The sequence below is a fragment of the Oryctolagus cuniculus genome, chromosome 2 (genome assembly GCF_051225735.1).
Source record: "Oryctolagus cuniculus isolate XC-2025 breed Fujian yellow rabbit chromosome 2, ASM5122573v1, whole genome shotgun sequence".
Taxonomy (NCBI): domain Eukaryota; kingdom Metazoa; phylum Chordata; class Mammalia; order Lagomorpha; family Leporidae; genus Oryctolagus; species Oryctolagus cuniculus.
Window position 1 is genome coordinate 162,209,078 of NC_142868.1, and position 17,879 is coordinate 162,226,956.

Here is a 17,879-nt window from a genome sequence, read left to right on the forward strand (position 1 = left end):
GTAGGAACAGTGGCCCAGGGCGTTAGCCAGCCAGGAAATGGGGGCTCTTCTCAGCTCATTTTAATTTATTGTTAATAAACAATAAATGATTTTATAGCATAAGTGTGCGATATTTACCCTATCTTTTTTTTTTAAAGGATTCATAGTTTATCTGAAATTTGATTTTAACTGGGCGTGCTGTATTCCGCCTGGGAACACCAGCCTTAGAGAACAGGACAGGTGCCCGGGAGCAGCAAACAACACAAAAGAAGGAGTTTGGGTGCCAAAGACAAGTGGTGGCCCTGCAGACGCTCAGTGGCTCAACAGAGCCCGGAGGTGATAGCTCAATGCCCAGGCACTGTCGCCTCCCTGGATCCTCCCTGATCCTCACCGACACTCGACAGGATTAATTAACACTTTGCATAAATGAGACGACAGAAGTGTGAGGAGGCTAACTGAATTTTCTTGAAGTCGCAAAGCTGCACGAGAGAAGCAGCAGGTCTCCCACTCCTGGGTGGACTCCTTAGAAGGAAGAAAAGGACGTAGGTGAGCCTGGCTGAAGAGGAGAAGGAAAGCAACGTCTGAGAACCGCTCCTCAGTGACGGCCAGATGAGCCGTCCGCCACGTGTATGCTTGTTACTCGAGCGAAACTTATCTAAACTCCAAGCTTAAAGAGCAAAGGTCTTTACAGATGATTAACAAGTAAATGTAGAGTTCTCTGGAAGAAGACAGCAAGGAGGCTAGCTGCGATTCAATCCTTCTTGCTCCCAAGCAATCCAGACATCGTGGTCAAAAGCCAAACCTCACTCTCCAAATGGAGCACCACGGGACACCGCCCAAATTCAGGCCAGGACAACGGAACAACCGGTGTGCATCACCAGGGGCACAGAAGGCACATACTGTAGGTAAATGAACTCAGAGACTTTGGCCCAGAGGAAATGGGATGCACACACAGACCAGGGCAAAACCGACTGTAAAAAAAAAAAAAAAAAAGAAGACTCAAACTCTCAAACTTCAGTTTCCGTACGAGGCCCACAGCTAATGCAGGTGATGTTCAGGTCCAAAGGCAATGCTCTCAGCTTTCCAAAATTGCAAGAGGAAACAAGGCACCAGATGCTGCCCCACTGGGGCAGAAGTCATCCAGGGGGCAGGGAATCCATGTTCCTCTCACTTCCCCTGCCAGGAGCTGCCTAAGAAGGGCCAAGCATGGAACTCTAGTTCTGGCGCTGGAATGCAGCAATCCCAATGCCTCCTGGTAGCTAGCTCATTTCACAGAGGCCGGAAAAAAACCTTGCTAGTACCTCCCAGGTGGTCATCACAAACAACATCTTCAGACAGAAGTACAATTTTACCTGTATCTAGCAAAAATATTAATTGCAGATAACCACCAATAACTGCCAGCTACCATTTATTGGAAACTTGCTGTAAGCCAGGCACTTTTACATTTCTCATCTCCAATTGCAGTAACTCTGCTAGGTGGCTATTATTCTCAGTTTGCTGATGGGGAGACCGGCACACACTGGCCCGATATCATGCAGACAACACTGATAACACTAAAATTCAAGCTCAGAACTAATTCCAAAGCTCATACGACTCTTTTAGATCCATGGATGTGGACAAACCACCACCATTCAATTACATGAAGGATTCTACAAAAGTATTTTCTATCCTTATCAATCTACCAAGAAATAAACAAAAAATAGCTGGCATTGCAGCACAGGAGACAGAGGTGAGTCCTCAGGAGAGATTCCCCTGATAGCCAAGAGTTCAATAAAATCATGAGTGCTTTTGCTTAACATTTTGCTCCAAGAAAAGTCCCTAGAACACAGGATGTGTTCAGTACATATGTGTGTGGAACAGCTGGCTAGCTGACTGGCTGGCTGAAGCATGGGCAGATGAATGAATGGCTACCCATTCTATCTACTGCTCTCCTTCTTGGGATAGACGTTTAATTTTTTTTAATGAAGCAACTATTTTTGGGTTGCATTCCTACTTTAATTGAACTGGGCTCCTGCCACTCCTCATAACCCAAAATGCTAAAAACTGCTTCTCTAACATATTTTATTGTCGTCACCCAGTTTAGAAGGGTCTCCTTATCGGTCTAGTTAGATCCATTTTCTTCCAAGCCTGGCTCAAAATCTTACCAAGAAGCCTCTGTCGGAACTCGCAGGAACCTCCTCTCCTGTGAATTCCCACAGTTCCTCTGATTCACTGTTTTGTAAAAGAGTGTTAATCTTGATTCCCCAAACGGCTCACTTGAGGAAAGTCCATTTCCTCTTTTATCTAATTATAACGCTTCTCAAAACAGATCTACAAAACACAGGTTCTTAAGGTTTCACCCATTAAGATCATTCTATGATGAAATGTGCTTAGGCAATACCTAATTATGCAGGGGTGCACAACTCCCTTTGCTACTGTCCATCTTGAAGTCTTTAATTGTCTTTAATTCTCCAGCATGCATAGGACTCCATAACATCTCCCAAGCTCTGAGATCACAGAGACCTGGAAACACTGTAAGGCTCCCACTTCCTAAAAGGCAGCTGGCAAACCCTGGTTGATGATGCGCTCCAACCTTGACGGGTGACGGATGGGCTCTCAGCTACCTGAAACAGCTGGGATACTCATCAGTGCCAGGGATGGAGACAGATTCACAGGCCTTGCATTCCAGAAATTCTGCTTGCTTGCGTGTTTGTTTTTAGGATATCCTTTGAGTGGTTCGATGATATGGAGACAGGCTTTCATTTTTTTAAGTAAATTTCTTTATTTATGTGGGCCTTGAACATAAGGTAAAGAAGCAAGCTATCAAAAACAGCTGTGTGATTTTGAGCACAGGCGTAAAGAAGGATGAAGGAGGAATAAGCAGGAAGCTGACAGTTTTGCAGAGGAGAGAAGACGTGGCTTCATGGAGAACAACAAACATCTATCAAGAGCCTAAACCGTAGGGTGCTGATGGCTGAGTCTGGGTCATGGTAACACGATCCAGAACATCTAAATTCTAGACTATTCTAACTCCTATTTCACAAACTGGAATCCAAGGTCTGACACTACTAGTTAATAGAACTCCCCACTTAGCATATGTCCTTGGGAAAGGACAAAGTATTAGCCAACCCAACTTTGCAGAATTGAAGTTCCACTGTCCCCAGGTTCTGAAAAGATTATGACAACCCCTGCTTCTCAGTGATAATGTTTTTAGACCAGGATAGTGATGCTATTCCCAGATTAATACTGTGCTTCCTGCTACACTATGTGCTCCAGGGGAGCAGGGACCAGCTCTTGGCCTGGTGCCTGGCATATAAGGCATTCAGTAAATATTTGCTCCATGGATGAAACTATAGGCAGAACAACGAAGGCATACACCACTTTGCCCACTGTTTAGAACCTTTTATGGGTTCTACCATGGTTCTTTGCAGCAGTGCTCCAGACAATGGACTCATCAGAGGAAAACTGAAGTCGGTAGGATGACAGAATGCGGCCCAGCTGAGCTTCACAAGACACACCCCAGAGAAGCAGCCTTTCAATCAGGCAACCCAGGAGTGAGTGGGTTACAGGGACCCCCTCAGTGGCTCCTACTCTGATTGCAGAGGGGAAGAAAGAGGCGCCTCCTGCTCACAGGATGCATCTATCTGTCTGGAGAAAGAGCACTGGCACCCAGAGGTGGAGCGGACTGGAAGAACAAACAAATCCATTCATGCAAGACAGGCACAGCATCAGTCAGGGATCTTCCTCAGTAAGCATAATGACCAGGACTCCCGACCCCTGCTTGAGCCTGATAACACGGTAGTCTGATCCAGTCCCGGAGGCCCGGAGCTCAGTGAGCAAATAAAAGTGACTTTCACTATCTCACCACTACCTGTCTGTGGCTTGAAGGTGCGCTGGAAGGGACAGGAGGGAGCAGGAGAGGGGAGGTCCTAACTTCAGCACTTGGGTTTGGGGGCAGGTGTGGGCTCCTCCTCCTGCCCCCAGGCACAGCAGTATGGAGCGTGATCACCTTCGCTCTGAAGTGTCCGTTCTGTTGCAATGCCAGGGAGTTCTGACAGTCTGCGCCCGTCCTCTCAGAAATCCCAGCACTGCACAGACTTTCGGCCACTTCACGCGATTGCTGCCTGAAAACTAAATTTCAAACAGGTACAGCCCTGCTGATTAGCATGACAATAGACTGTAATGGCTTAACAAGCCCATATGTGCCCTGAGGAACCGGGACAGACCATTTGCCAAGTGTAGCGTTCATTTATGTAAAATACTGCAGGCCTGCTCTGGAGTCCTTCAGCTGAAGTGAAACCCCGGGAAGCTTGCTCGGCACATGTTTCAGTGAGCTTTGGGAGTTCAGGTGCCGGAATTTGACATTTCATTTCTTCTTGCTGCCAAAGACAAAGGGGTTTCTATCCCAAATCCTCATGAGAATTGAAACTTGATTTTAAGCTCTGTAAATGAAGGGCACAGAAGGTTTCCTTCTCCCCTCACCAGAGCACCTTGCATGGGCCCTGGGTATCCCACAGGTACACAGCTCCTACTTCGAGAAACTTCTTATTTGATGGAGGGAGATTTTTTAGCTTAGTGCAAATTGTCACATGGAAGCAAGAGAGCATTCTCCCATAAAGACATCTTCAGGGAATCTCACTGATTTTAATAAAATAAAGTATCCTTTTCTTCTTCCTCCTCTTCCTCCTTTTTTTTTTTTTTTAATTTATATGACAGGTAGAGTTACAGACAGTGAGAGAGAGAGACAGAGAGAAAGGTCTTCCTTTCACGGCCGGCACTGCGCCGATCACAGGAGTATGGAGCGCGATCACCTTCCCTTTGGAGTTTTGATTCTGCTGAGATGTCAGTGAGTTCTAACAGTCTGTTCCTGTCCTCTCAGTGCTAGGAGAACCGTGCAATGGCTGAAGACAGAGCATGCTATGTTTCAAGGGTATGTAGTGGGTCCATATGGCTGGAGAGGAATGAACAAGGAGGTGACAGTGTCAGAGAGGGCACAATAGGACGCCTGACTGTGTTGGCCTTGTGGGTTATGGTGAGGACTTGGGTTTTTAGCTGAGAGATTTGTGAGCAGACTGGAGCAAAATGAAGCCAGTTAGGAGGCCATTGGAATAAGATGACAGTGACTTAGGCCAGAGTGTGTATGTGTGTGTGTAAAGATTGATTGATTGATTGATTGATTTGAAAGGCAGAGTTACAGAGAACTAGGGAAAAGAGAGAGAAAGAGACCTTCCATTTGTGGTTCACTCCCTCAAACGACCACGATGGCCAGGGCTGGGCCAGGTTGAAGCTGGGGGCCTGGAACTCCATCCAGGTCTCTCACAGGGGTGGCAGGGGTCCAAGTACTTTGACCTTGCCCTGCTGCACTGCCATATAGGCAGGGAGCTGAACCAGAAGCAGAGCACCCAGGACTCGCACTGGCACTCCAATATGGGATGCCCACACTACAGGCAGCAGCTTCATCCACTGTGCCACAGTACCCGCCTCTGGCCTATATTTTGAAGACAGAAACAACAGATGTTGCTGATGTGCTAGATATGAGATGTATAACAATGAGAAGGTTTTGGCCAGGCTAAGTGGACGGACAGAGTTGCTGTTTCTGAGCAGAGGGGAACGGGTACGCCACACTGGATGCACTGAGTTTGAGATGCCTTTTCACAGTCAGATGGCAATGATGAGAAAGCAGGCAGCCCTTTATCTGACCTTTATCTGAGTTCTAGAGTTCAAGGGTGGGTATGGGCTGAAATGAGGGATTTAGAGTCAGTAGCATCAGGAATTTATTTAAATTCAAGAAACCAGATGAAATTGACAAGATATAACTAAAACACCAGCTCCCAAATATCCCTATTTCAAATTACTCATATGCTTCAATAAATAATTAACCTTTGGCCACAAAGGCCACAGTTCCTAGACTTCCCAAAATAATCTCATTTCAAATAATCCTATTATTTTCAAAAAGGATATTTTAGAAGTGTAACTAAATTAAATTTATTTTTAGACTATGTAAGACTTTTCATATGAATACATTCACAAGCCAGTGAGAGAAATATCTCACTATACCATACATTTAAGATTCTAAAACCAAGAGCACATACAATACACGTCCAAGTATTAATAATAAAATTTCTGAAATATATCGTAGCCAGACCTTTTGGTAAGAGCGCTACAAAGATCCCTTATTTAATTCTCACAACTCTGAAAGGTAAGAGCCATCCCCATTTTGTAGATGAAGAAGCAGCTTTAAGAGCCCGTATTGCACGCCCAAAGGGATACAACAGTGAGTGGAAGAGGTATCCGATGGCTGGGACTCGCCACTGAGGGCCCCAAATGTTCCTAACTCCACCTGGTGTCAGGACACAGGGTTAGGACTGCTGGCCCCATCAATGTTAAGAGGCGGTGTGAGATAGCACCACAGGGGAATTATTACATAACCCCCTGCTAAGTACATCCAATGGGAGCAACATGGAATGTAGGAGCTCAGGCACATCTGTGGAGGACCAGGTCAAGGAGGAGCCGCCCACAGAGGGGGTGTGGTAGACCCTCCCAAGCCTTTCTCTCTTCCTTTGCAAACCCTTCCCACTCACTCCTCGGATACCTGGAGGCTTTAGATTCTGAGATTTCCAGTGTTCTGAAGATAGCACCATGCCCTTGGGCAATTACAGCAACCTGCGGCCCAGCCCCACAGGGTGTGGCTCAGCAGGGATCCTGTGGAACCTCACCACCAGAGCCCCAGGCTCCTACAGAGACCCCAGAGGCCAAACATCTTGGGGAGCTGTGCCTCCCCTACGCAATCCTGGTGGGCCACAGGCCAGGGCCTCACCTCTGGGCCCCTTCCCCTGGTTCGCCAGATATGCCATTCATTTGAGAAGCCCCGCCCATGGGCCACTTTGGAAACTTCTTGTCAAATGAGACCACAGGGCTGAAGAGTACTACTTGGCAGCCCATGCAAAATGTGCTTCTTCCGGGCCTGCATAATAATCAGTTCAGTAGGAAACCTCTCTGGGGCCAGCCCCATGCTAGGTGTAGGAGACACAACATGACAACTGCAGAAGTTAATCACCCACTAAGCAGTTACTAGGGGTCAAGCTCTGGTCTATGCACTTGACACAGATTAACTCATTTAATCCCCACAGGAACCCCATTCCATTATAGATAGGGACTTGTACTGTCACCCGCATTTTGTAGAGGAAGAAACAGACATTAAAAAGGTGACATTGTTCACCAAAGCTCACAAAAGTAGACACGGTGTTCAAACCCAGGCAACCTGGCCCCAGAGCTGTGCCCACAGCCTGTCTGGGGAGCCACCGCTCTCATCACCACTGTTCCATGAGCAGCTCTGCTACAGGATAAAGCAGGAGACCGGGAGACGGACACAGACCAAAGATGTCTGCAGGGCTCTGGCCGCAGAACAAAGGGGCAACTGAGCTTGGTATGAGAAGCAAGGAGGCAGCAGCGGAGGGGCCGGCCAGCTGGCACCTGCAGGCAGCCCTGGAAGCCCTCTCCCGAGCTCTTTTCCCAGACGCAAACGCCACTCCAGCCGGCACGCAGTCAGCCGCTGCTCCCCCAGTGCCTGCCCGTACTCCTGGTCCACATACATGTCCTTACCAACCTTGCCTTAGGAATGAGCACACTCTCCTATAAAATTGCAAGACAATTCTGTTATGAAAATATGATCCATTAATTATCTGGCACCTCCCCTGCTGGCAATTTCCTTCCTAACCTATACCTCTCAAAGCAAGGAGGGTCTGGTCAGAACCCCTGGGACAACTCACCATCAGTGCAGATGCCCAGGGCTCACTCCAAACCACAGGGCCCAAAGCCCTGAACATGAAGCCAGAAGACCCGTACTTTGGAGATCTTCCCCTAGTGACACCTGTGCACACTGAGATCTGAGAGGCATCATGATCTAGCTAGTTCTTGGAAAACCTAGCCACCGCAACGCTGTGATAATGGATTCCGCTGTAAGCACTGGAGAAATCTCTCCTGTTCTTTGTAATGCGCCTTCTCTCAGGCAACCCTCTTTGTCATCACAGCTGAAATAGTTGTCATTAGCAGGAGAATCATTATCTCAGCCTGGCTTTTAAACACTTGAGATCCGCCTCAGTTTCCGAAAGTTTCTCCACTCCTGTGTGTCCAAAACCTGAACCCTGTATCACAAACGCTGTTCAGGGGCACCTGGGATGAATTTTTTTTGTTTTTAAGAGCCCTGGGAACAAAGAAAAATCAGATCTAATATTCAAACCTGTGGTATTATCAAGAGTAGAGCTTAATAAAGGATTAAGTGGAAAATAAGAATCAATTTTTTTTTTTTAAATATCAAGTAAACAGCACAGACCATCCTTAGAAAAAAAGTCTTCAATCTGGGAAACCTCGAGTACCTGGGAATTTCTCTCCGGTGCCTTCAGTTTCAGCCCTGCCTGTGTGTTCTCCAGCCCTGACCTAGGTACTCTCTGCCTTTATCCCAGCCGCGTCCATGCCTAAGCACTGCCTCCTCTTGTGGGTTCCTCTTCAAATGGTATCTACTCTTTCTTGCCCAGTTCACGCCTCCTTCTAGGAGCCCTTCAGGATTCCTCAGGCTCTCTCAGTACATGATCTTTCTGAACTCTTTTAACACACTTATGGTACTCCTCATTTGGGATCTAAATGTTACTTAAGTGGATCTGCTTTGGTGTCATTCCTTTAGTGAAATGAAAGCCCCTGGAGAGTAATCCATGGCCTTTCACCTCTGAATTACCTCCAACCAGTGGAGCTTAGCGCAGAACGGAAGCTCCATGAATCCAAACCTGAGTGGAATGACAGGCTCCCTGGCAGGGGTAGAAGCACCTGTTTCGTGCCCTGCACTTCTCCGTACTTCAGGCCAGATTTGGTAGCCACACCCAAGACAGGGTGTGTCTTTTTGTTCCTTCCAGGTAAGGAGCACCGAGGCCTGAGCCCAGCCGATTCTATCCACAGGTGTCATGCTGTGGGCGGGCCCTGGATGATGGGAATGGAAAAGGTGCCCTGACTCAGCCCAGTTGCCACTGGTCTCTGGGTCAAGTGGCCACAGCCTTCTCCAGGAAAAACAATACCAGATGAGTAATAAGCACCGCTCCTCTCCTCGATTCTCTGACTTCGGGTTTCTCTGTGTCTCAAGTTTTAAAATACGTGCAATAGCTGTCATACCTAACTCACACTTGCTATCAGGCAAAAGAGATAATGATTTTGAAAGCACTTGAAGTTATCATGCACAATAAAAATGTCATGGACACAGCACATGAATCTGCAGGGAGAATAAATAGACCGGGAAGCCAGATGGGTTGCAGTGGGAGGTAAGAGGAGGTGGGGACCCTACTTCCAATCCACCTTTGCTTGCCATGTGACCTTGGCTATATCCAGTTAGCTCCTCTGGAACTCAGTGACCTTGCCTGTAAAACTTGCCTGTGCACTGGATGATCTGGTCTATGGCCAAGTCCAGTGTGAATTTGAGAATCTTACAGGAGGATAATCAAGCAAGTAATTCCCACGGCATGCTTCACTGGGCATGCTGAAAGGGGGTAGGGGTACCCTGATGTGTCCAGTGTGGGCAGTGGGTCCCACGAAGCTCTGCCAGCAATGCACACAGTGCCACCAGCCACTGCCTGTTCCGTGCACAGACGCAGGGCGGCTGGTCATGTCCCCTGCTCTCTGCAGAAGGTCCCCAGCTCCTTGATACTACAGTCAAGGGGTTTTAGCTTTTCGATTTTTTTCCCCTGCCCCTTCCTGAGCAAAAACAACAAGTTTCAAACTCACAGCTGTTAGTGTTGAAGTCTGGCTATGAAATGAGCAATCCCATCAGCTTCCCCGACACGCACTGCTTACAGGAGAGAAGGCAAAGGGAAAGGCGGCTGGGGATGAAGGGGCCTCGGGTGCAGGCACCTGTGAGATGCCACGGGATGCCACTGAGCTCTCTGGGAATGCCACGAAGGTTTGCCTGCTTCCCAAAGTGGAAGCCACAAATCTCCCAGGGTTGTACTTGTTGGCGCTTCCCTGTGAGCCCCGTAACCATGGTTTCAGGCAGACTACATCACAGCCATGAGCAGAAAAAGAACAGGCTTTTTCCTATTTCCCCCTGAAACTCCATGTCCTTGCAAAAAGGAGGGAAGGTGATACCCCAAGGTGAGTCAGGTGCAACCTCTGACCCCTGGGGCACTCACAGAGTGCTTTTTCAATAGAAAGTGATTCCTCTCCATCTCCATCTCTGAACCTCTCTCTGTGTGTAGACCAAAGCACCCTGAAACCATTCACATCCACAGCAACAGCTGCTCTTAGCAGACCCACGTAACCAACCTGAAAATGCAGAATTCCATCTCCTAACGCAACACCTTCTCTCCAAGAACAGCTCAAAACCAAGCTTGCTTCTCTCGGCTTGTCTGAGGGCCAAGGTATGCATTTGGTTTACAGTACATTGACAAGGCCTATTTCCAAGTCCCTAATATTTTGACAATGTAATCAATTAACTCAGACTTGGCAAACAGTATTTCACTGCACAGCAACTCAAGGCAACGATGTAACTTTAAGACGCAAAGCATTGACTTGCAAAGACCTACAAGCAGAACCATGTCTAAAACACAATTCATTCTAGGTGGATGGGCAATGCACTGGGCAAAACCAGCTGGGCTCATGTGTCTGGGACCCTCAAGGGGACATCCTGAGAACACGTTTTTCTCCTTGTCTGGCCGAAGATGAGCTGACCACCATGCAGGAGCAGAAAAACAAGCAGGCGTTCTCCCAGAGGGAAAAATAAACCAAGTGCTCACTGGAAGGCTACCGCAGGACAAAGCCAGGACCAGCAAGAAGCCTTCAGTCTCAGGCTCCACGTGCTTCTCCAAGGACGGAGGGACCCACCCACGCACAATCACACACTGGCCAGTCCACCACGCGCTGGGTCCTCGGCCAGCCTTCAGCACCAGCGCACTGGGGCTCTCCCAGTTGGCAAGCTCTGGCCAGCCCCCGCCATCTGGAGGGCAACACGGCGAGCAGAGGGCTGAAGCCTCTTCCGAAGTCTCATCTTCCTCTCTGTCTCCCTCTCTCTCCCTCTCTCTCTCTCCTCCCCAGCAATCACGGGGATCCCACACCGGGTTCCCGGGCGGGGAGGCCCGGGACTCACCCAGTCCTCGAAGTGGCGGCTCCCGTTCTGCAGCAGCTCCTCGAACTGGATGGTGCAGTTGGCCACGAAGTCGTCGTAGCCGATGGGGGCATCGTGAAAGACGGCCAGCTCGATCTTGCGCCCATTGCACACATCAGTGACGAATTCGTCGTGCCAGGCCGGGCTGTTGGTCTTCTGTTTGGTGGCTGTCTGGCCGATGCGCGAGTCGTCCACGTTGAGGGCGATGTAGGGGTCGAGCAGGAAAGTCTGCGGCCGGGGTCCCACCGCATGGCGCAGCGACCAGGCTGTGGGCTTCAAGCTCACGGCCTCGCAGATTTTGATCTTCAGCAGGCCATTGAACACTACCATGGTCGGGGCGGGGATGACAGGGGTGAAGAACGGACGGCGGGGACCTCGGGGGCCCCTGTCGCCCCACCCCGCACACTCCTTACACCTTGTGGCGCTGCGCCCCGGCGCGGGCGAGTCTCAGCGAGGACATGTATTTCCTCGCCGGGTTCCTAACGGAAAGCGGCGACGACGGGGAGAGCCGGGAACGTCCGTGCCGGAGTCTCTCCCGCCAGCCACCGGCGGCACCTCCAGCAGAGGAGACGAGCCGGCTGTCTGCGGGCCGCCGGGCCGGCTTCGGGGTCCGGGCTGCGCGGAGCGGGCGCCGCGCCCGGCGCTCACCTACCTTTCCGAAACATAATCCCGGGAAATTTCGACTCCGGGAGGGGGAGGGGGGGCCGGGCCGGGGCGGGGACGCGAGCCGGGGGCGCAGATTTCAACCCGGATCCTCTTCGTGCACCCAAGCGCCTGCCTCTGACCGCGCGGGGCGGGGGTGGACCCAGGGATGTTCAGTCTATCCGGAGGGATGCATGTCGAGAGGAAATGGTCCTCCTCCGAGCCAAATTAAAAAAAAAAAAAAAGAAGAAGAAGAAGAAGGGGGGAAAAAATCCACAAGCCGTATGGCCAGCCCGGCCACCGCCTCCCGGGCCAAGCAGCGCCGCGCCGCAGCCGGCTATCAGCAGGCGCCAGGAGCCCGGAATCTCACATCCGCGCGGGCGCGGGAGCCGGGGCGGCTGCGCTGGGGCTCGGGGCGCAGGCCGGCTCAGCTCCGGGCGGTGCGCGGCGCGGCGGCGGGGCCGGACTGCGACTCGGCGCGGCCCCACCTCCCGGGCGCCGGCGCCCGCGCGCCCGCAGCCCGCGTCCCCGCTCTGGGCCGCCACTCGCTCGCAGCCCGCCAGTCCGCTCCGCCCCGCGGTCTCTGCTCCCTCGGTCGGTGTGCGAGCGCCGCTGCCTCCTCTAATGCAGGAAATGCGCAAAAGACGTCAGTGTGTGTGCGCGCGTGTCTGTGTGTGTGTGTGTGTGTGTGTGTGTGTGTGTGTGTGTGTACGCGCGCGCGCGCGCGCACCAGTGCTTGGGGAAATAGAAAGTTTTGCCGGTTGGGGGAGCAATTCGGGAAAGTGAGCCGAGCCCAGAACGGCAGCGAGCGGGCCAGCCGGCCCGGGCCGCGGAGGCGGCGGCGGGTGGGGAGCGGGGCGGGGACCCCGCGTCGGGTTTGGGGGAAGCGGCCTGAGCGGGGCGCGGTGCCGCGCGCGCTCTGGATCGGTCCTGTGGCCCCGGCCGAGACGGGAGCGGCCGCTCACTCCTCGGAGCCCCTGCGGCCAGCTTGTCTCTTGGAGCCTAGGTTGGGGAGTAGCGGTGGCCCCGTGGCCCCGAAAGACCCGGGCCCGCCCCTAGCCCCAGCCCCAGCCCCAGCCCCCGCTCGGGCAGCGGCCGGCAGGAGCGGCCGGCAGGAGCGGCCGGCAGGAGCGGCCTGCGGAGCGGCCTGGCTGCCCCTGCGTCCCGGGACTCTGCGGCGGCCGAGGGGCGGAAGCCGAGCCCGGCTTGCGGTGCGTTTGCAACACGGTCGTTGTGGTCCCCTTCTCGGGGGACGCCTCCCGCTTCGGGACCTACACAGGACTGCACAAGCTGCGGGAACTCTTGGACAAGTGAAAGCTTGGCAGCGTCCCGGGCCCGTCTGTATTGTCTGTTTACTTTTGCCAAAGTGACTCTTCCGCTGTACGCCGGCCGCGTCTGCGCTCCCGCGGGGGCCGGGGTGCGGGAAGCGGGGCGCGCCCTAGGGGGCAGCTCCCTAACCTTTCAACCCTGGCCGGGAGCCGCGGCGGCCACTGGTCACGTGGGCCGGGCTCTGGGCTGCGGGGGAGGGACGTCCTCCGCGGGAGTCGGCGCGGGGAGGGTGGCCTGGCGGGGACTGCCCGTGCCGGGGACCGGGAACCTGGGAGGGCGGAGCCGGGAGCGCGGAGGCCGGGGCGCGGCCCAGCTGGGACTTGGGGCTCAAGGGGTAGCCGCCACCTGGGGCCCGGGCGTTCTGCGAGCGTGGAAAGGAAACCACCGCCCTCGCCTGGGTGTCCGGTGGGGTCCGGTTTCGTGGGGATCACGGCGAGCCGAGTATCTGGGTAGTGCAGAGCAAAATTCAAAACCTGCCTCCCAGTCCCTTTTTTCCTGGGTAGCAACAAAGTTATCATTTGCCTGTCGCCGTAGAGGCTTTCAAAGGCTTGGAGGTGAGGAAGGAGGCAGTGTGTGAAACAATGGAAGCACAAGGACAGGTGGCACATGGGTCCCCAAACCATCAGAAAAGTCCCAAGGCCGTCGTGGCAGGCGTCGCCTTTTGGTAGCAGATGCCTGCAGCCGCTTACTGGAAGTTTCCTGGAGCCCCGCCGGCTGATCGGGCAGCTAGGGACTCCCATGCAACCTTAGGCACTACAGAGACCATTCCCATGAAAAACCTCAGGCTCCCAGAGTTGCGCCTGCTGTGGCCACTCCCACCAGCTGGCCGTGCCTGTCAGTTCTTTGCTGTTTAATTTTTATCTCTTTTGCTCATTGCAGTGTTTTCCTCCTCTGCTTCTGGGTTCCACCAATCTGTTCTTGCGCTTTTTCTCCCGGGTAGCAAGTGGGGCTTCGTCTTCTGCAAATGCACTCAAAGGCAGGGCCAGCCTGGGAGGGAGGTGACCCAGAGATTCTTGAGAGACAAACGGTAAAGGCACCAAGAAGCTCAGCACTTCGATGCGACGCATATAAAAAATAAAAGTTAATATAAGAAGCCAGGGTGAACACACTGTGCACATTTTAAATAATTTTAAGTATTGTACTAAAATATTTTTTAAGCTGCTGAGCTCATGGCACCCCTTGCATCTCCGTATAGGAGCTGGGTGCTCCATTTGTGAAGCGTGTTGGAGGTCTAGAAAGTCCAGAAGTTTGTGAAGTTAGGGCTCCTGGTCTACTTAGTGTGGCATACCTTCCCTCCGCTGGCTCTGAGTGCGGCCTGTCTTGCATGCAAATCGAAGTAGGTTGGATTGAAAAACATTGACCCGAATCCCTCCTTTTTAGTGTACTAAGCAGGACATATGTTTAGAATTAAGGACACACTGAACTTGAACTTTTTGCATGTGATATTTCCACCCCTTCCCTCCCCAAAGCAAGACTGCCAAATACATGAAGTAGAGGTCATTGCCTGTTGGCGACTGTCTCAAACATAACCTTCCAGCTTCCAACACTGTCTCCCTGCAGCCTGGGTCAGGGTCCAGGAAGGCAGCACCTGCCTCTGTGCTGTCTGCAGGTGAGCAAGGCCCGGCTCCCTCCTATTACAGGTTTCTCCAGATGCAGATGTTAAGAGATGGGGCCAACCAGAACACCCATTTTGTGTTCGATGAATGTTTTTCTTCATAAAAAGGCGAGAGCTCTGGTACTCTTCATGCACACATTGCTGGTTTCCTATCCTTACTGCTTGCTTGCTTTTTTTCTTTCAATATTTTATTTATTTATTTGAGAGGTCGAGTTACAGTGAGAGAGAGAAACAGAGAGAAAGGTCTTCCTTCCGCTGCTTCACTCCCCAAATGGCTGCAATTGCCAGAACTGCACTGACCAAAGCCAGGAGCTTCCTCTGGGTCTCCCATGCGGGTGCAGGGGCCCAAGCACTTGGGCCATCTTTTGCTGCTTTCCCAGGCCACAGCAGAGAACTGGATCAGAAGAGGAGTGGCCAGGACTAGAACCTGTGCCCATACAGGAAGCTGGCACCACCGGCAGAGGATTAACCTACTGCGCCACAGTGCTGGCCCCAACTGCTTCCTTATTTCTAAACAAATCTGTCACCTTCATACTCTCAAATTCGGCCAGATGAAAACAGATCTTCCCCAAGCACACCGTGAAGATGCCAGATGCCAGATGCCATCTTGTTGGTGGGAAAACCTTTATGCTCACCCAGGGCGGGTAGGGGCTAGGAGTCTAAAATACCCCCTGCTCCACTTCAAGTGCAAATGGAAGCCAGACCAAGGGTGGCTTAGAAGGTAAAACAGCAATCAGTAATTCCTGCCTGCATGCCAGTATTCATGGCCCTGCTACTGGGCTCTGGGCTCACATGGCCCTTTGCAGAATGCCGAGGGCCTGCTGCAGAGGTCTGCCTGGCCTGCACCTGTCAGACATTCCACACATGCTCCGGGAACAGAGTTCAACACCTGGGTCAGGGCGGAATGTACTGCAGCCCAGCGACACCAGCCCTGCCCCGGCCCAGCCCTAGCTGCTTGCTTACTTTGCCCCAGGCCTGCTGGCTTGTTGCTGGTGACTCAGAGGCCAAGCTGCTGTTACACCTGCATGGAGGTAGAGGGGTCAGAGGTGGCCCCATGGAGCTCACAAACATGCAGGAAGGAGATAGCCTGGTGTCCTCTCCTTCCAAGCTCCATACTCCCGGGCCCCTATGGAAAACACTATCCCATACCTCATCTTCTTGGATTCAGATATTGGGCCGCTTCTTGGGATTTTAAGATGTGTATCAGCCCAGGGATCTTAACTAAGTAGCTGTATGTACTGACGCTACAGCAGGTGCTCTCGGGACAACAAACAGCAATTGGACGATTCCTACTGTAGTTCACATTTTTAGTGTCATGCCATTCGGAGCAGCGGGAAAACAAAAATGCTGGCACACAATGACCCTTGAGTAGTTGAGATGGCCTGGATGGTCCTGCTGTAGCCAGCACATCCCAAATCCTGCGGTATTAAAATCGCAAAGGTCTCGCTCACACACGCTGTTAGTCTGTGCAGGTCGGCTGGGAGCTGGATGCCTCGTCTGTTCCATGCTGATTCCTGCCTGCAGGCCAGCTGCCAAGCCACGTGCCGGAGCATGGCTGGTCCTAGGCAAGGAGCGAAAGCGCAGCTGGAGGGGCTCAGCCAGGCGATTCCATGGCCACCTGGAAGCTGAGCATCACTCGTGCTGGCCTGCGACCCCTCCTCCAACCACAGCAGGCTGGGAAGGGCCAGTGCTACTTGGGGAATGACACTGGAGACGGCCATCCATGCTGCTGTCCAGTAACTGGTGCAGGGAGGTGATTCGGGGTAGCACACGCTAAGTGACCGATAAAGAGTGGGACTGTTCAACCTCCGCCACTGGCCCTGGGCCACTGCACACAGAAGATGGGCAGACTAGGAGGAGAGTCCTGCATACTCTCATGGCTCCTGGCTACCAGAGCTCCCACACCCTGCCGCAGGCCCAGCCTCATGGGACCCTCAGGGCCTTAAAGCTACTCCAGAGCCAAGGCGGCACCCAGGAGGTATTTGGACACAGAACTGAACACGTGTGAGTCACTCTCTGCAGGGTCTAGGAGATCGCCGTGTCCATAGTTTTCTTGTGATAAAATCCTCTGTTAAATGAGGAAAGTTAAAGAAGTTAACTGACTTTCCGAAGAAGCACACACAGAATAGAGGCCTAAACCCCAGTCTCCTAGTTAAATTCACTGCCTCCTCCACTGGTCACACTGGAACCAGTGCACATCATTTCATGACAATAACTCCAAGCACATTGTAATCCCCTGGGAGCAAGACTTCTGTAAACCCACTTGCTGTAAATGGGCATTTTTATAAGTACACTCAGTGTACACTATACTAACTAATATAACCTTCTCAGGGGGACCAGGCTGTTGATAGGGTTCTTCCTTAGGCCATTTTGTGATGAGAGTCTTTAAAATAAAAAGACCCATCGCTCCTCAACTTGTGTATTTTACCTCTTCTCTCCTGACACAGACAGCCGCACGGGTGCATTGGTGTTCCCCGGGGGACAGTTCCGTGACACCTGTACCAGGAGGAGCCGCTGTTTCTGCAGGTGCCCTGTGGACATTTGGTCAGTGACCAGCGTGACTGATCCGACTGGACAGTCAGTTAGGCCCTCTCTGCCTCTGATTCACTTTTCAGGACCAGCAAGCTAGGGCTTGAGGGCTGGGATGTTATTTTTGTTCCCAGTAATAGTCAGTCCGGCATAACAAAATGTATAACCACGACTGTGTGAATTCAGAGTCCACTAGGTTCTTCTAAAAGATTTATGGAAGGGACGGGCATTGGGGTGCGGCCGGTTAAGCCCTGACTTGGGACACTCACATCCCACATCAGAGTATGGGTTCCGGTCCCGGCTCCCACTTCAGATCCAGCTCCCTGCTAAAGCACACTGGGAGGCAGCAGAGGACGGCTCAAGTGCTGGGGCCTTGCCACCCACCTCGGAGACCTGGATGGAGTTCCTGGCTCCTGGCTATTGCAGGCATTTTGATCTCTCTCTCTCTCTCTCTCTCTCTCTCTCTCTCTCTGTGTGTGTGTGTGTGTGTGTGTGTGTTTGTGTCTCTAACTCTGTGTGGCTGTGTCGCTCTGCCTTTAAAGTAGATGAAAATAAATAGGCATTTTTTCAAGTTTATGGAAAAAAAAGATTAAAGGATAAGTTGATTTTGGTGCAAAAGAAAATTGAGACCCATGTCTATGCAGTGATCTTCAAAAAGTTCATGAA

The 17,879-nt window shown here is 52.0% G+C and overlaps 1 protein-coding gene across 2 annotated transcripts in view; it reads right to left on the reverse strand.

Moving 5' to 3' along the window:
• Positions 1 to 12,321, reverse strand: part of PRKCE (protein kinase C epsilon) — a 505,242-nt gene extending 492,921 nt beyond the window's left edge. Inside the window, 1 exon segment of one of the 2 annotated variants that reach the window (NM_001082274.1) lies at positions 11,081 to 11,624. In NM_001082274.1, coding sequence (NP_001075743.1) covers positions 11,081 to 11,428 — 348 coding nt within the window. In that variant the 5' untranslated portion in view covers positions 11,429 to 11,624. 2 annotated transcript variants of the gene reach the window in all.
• Positions 12,322 to 17,879: the final 5,558 nt, after the last annotated feature.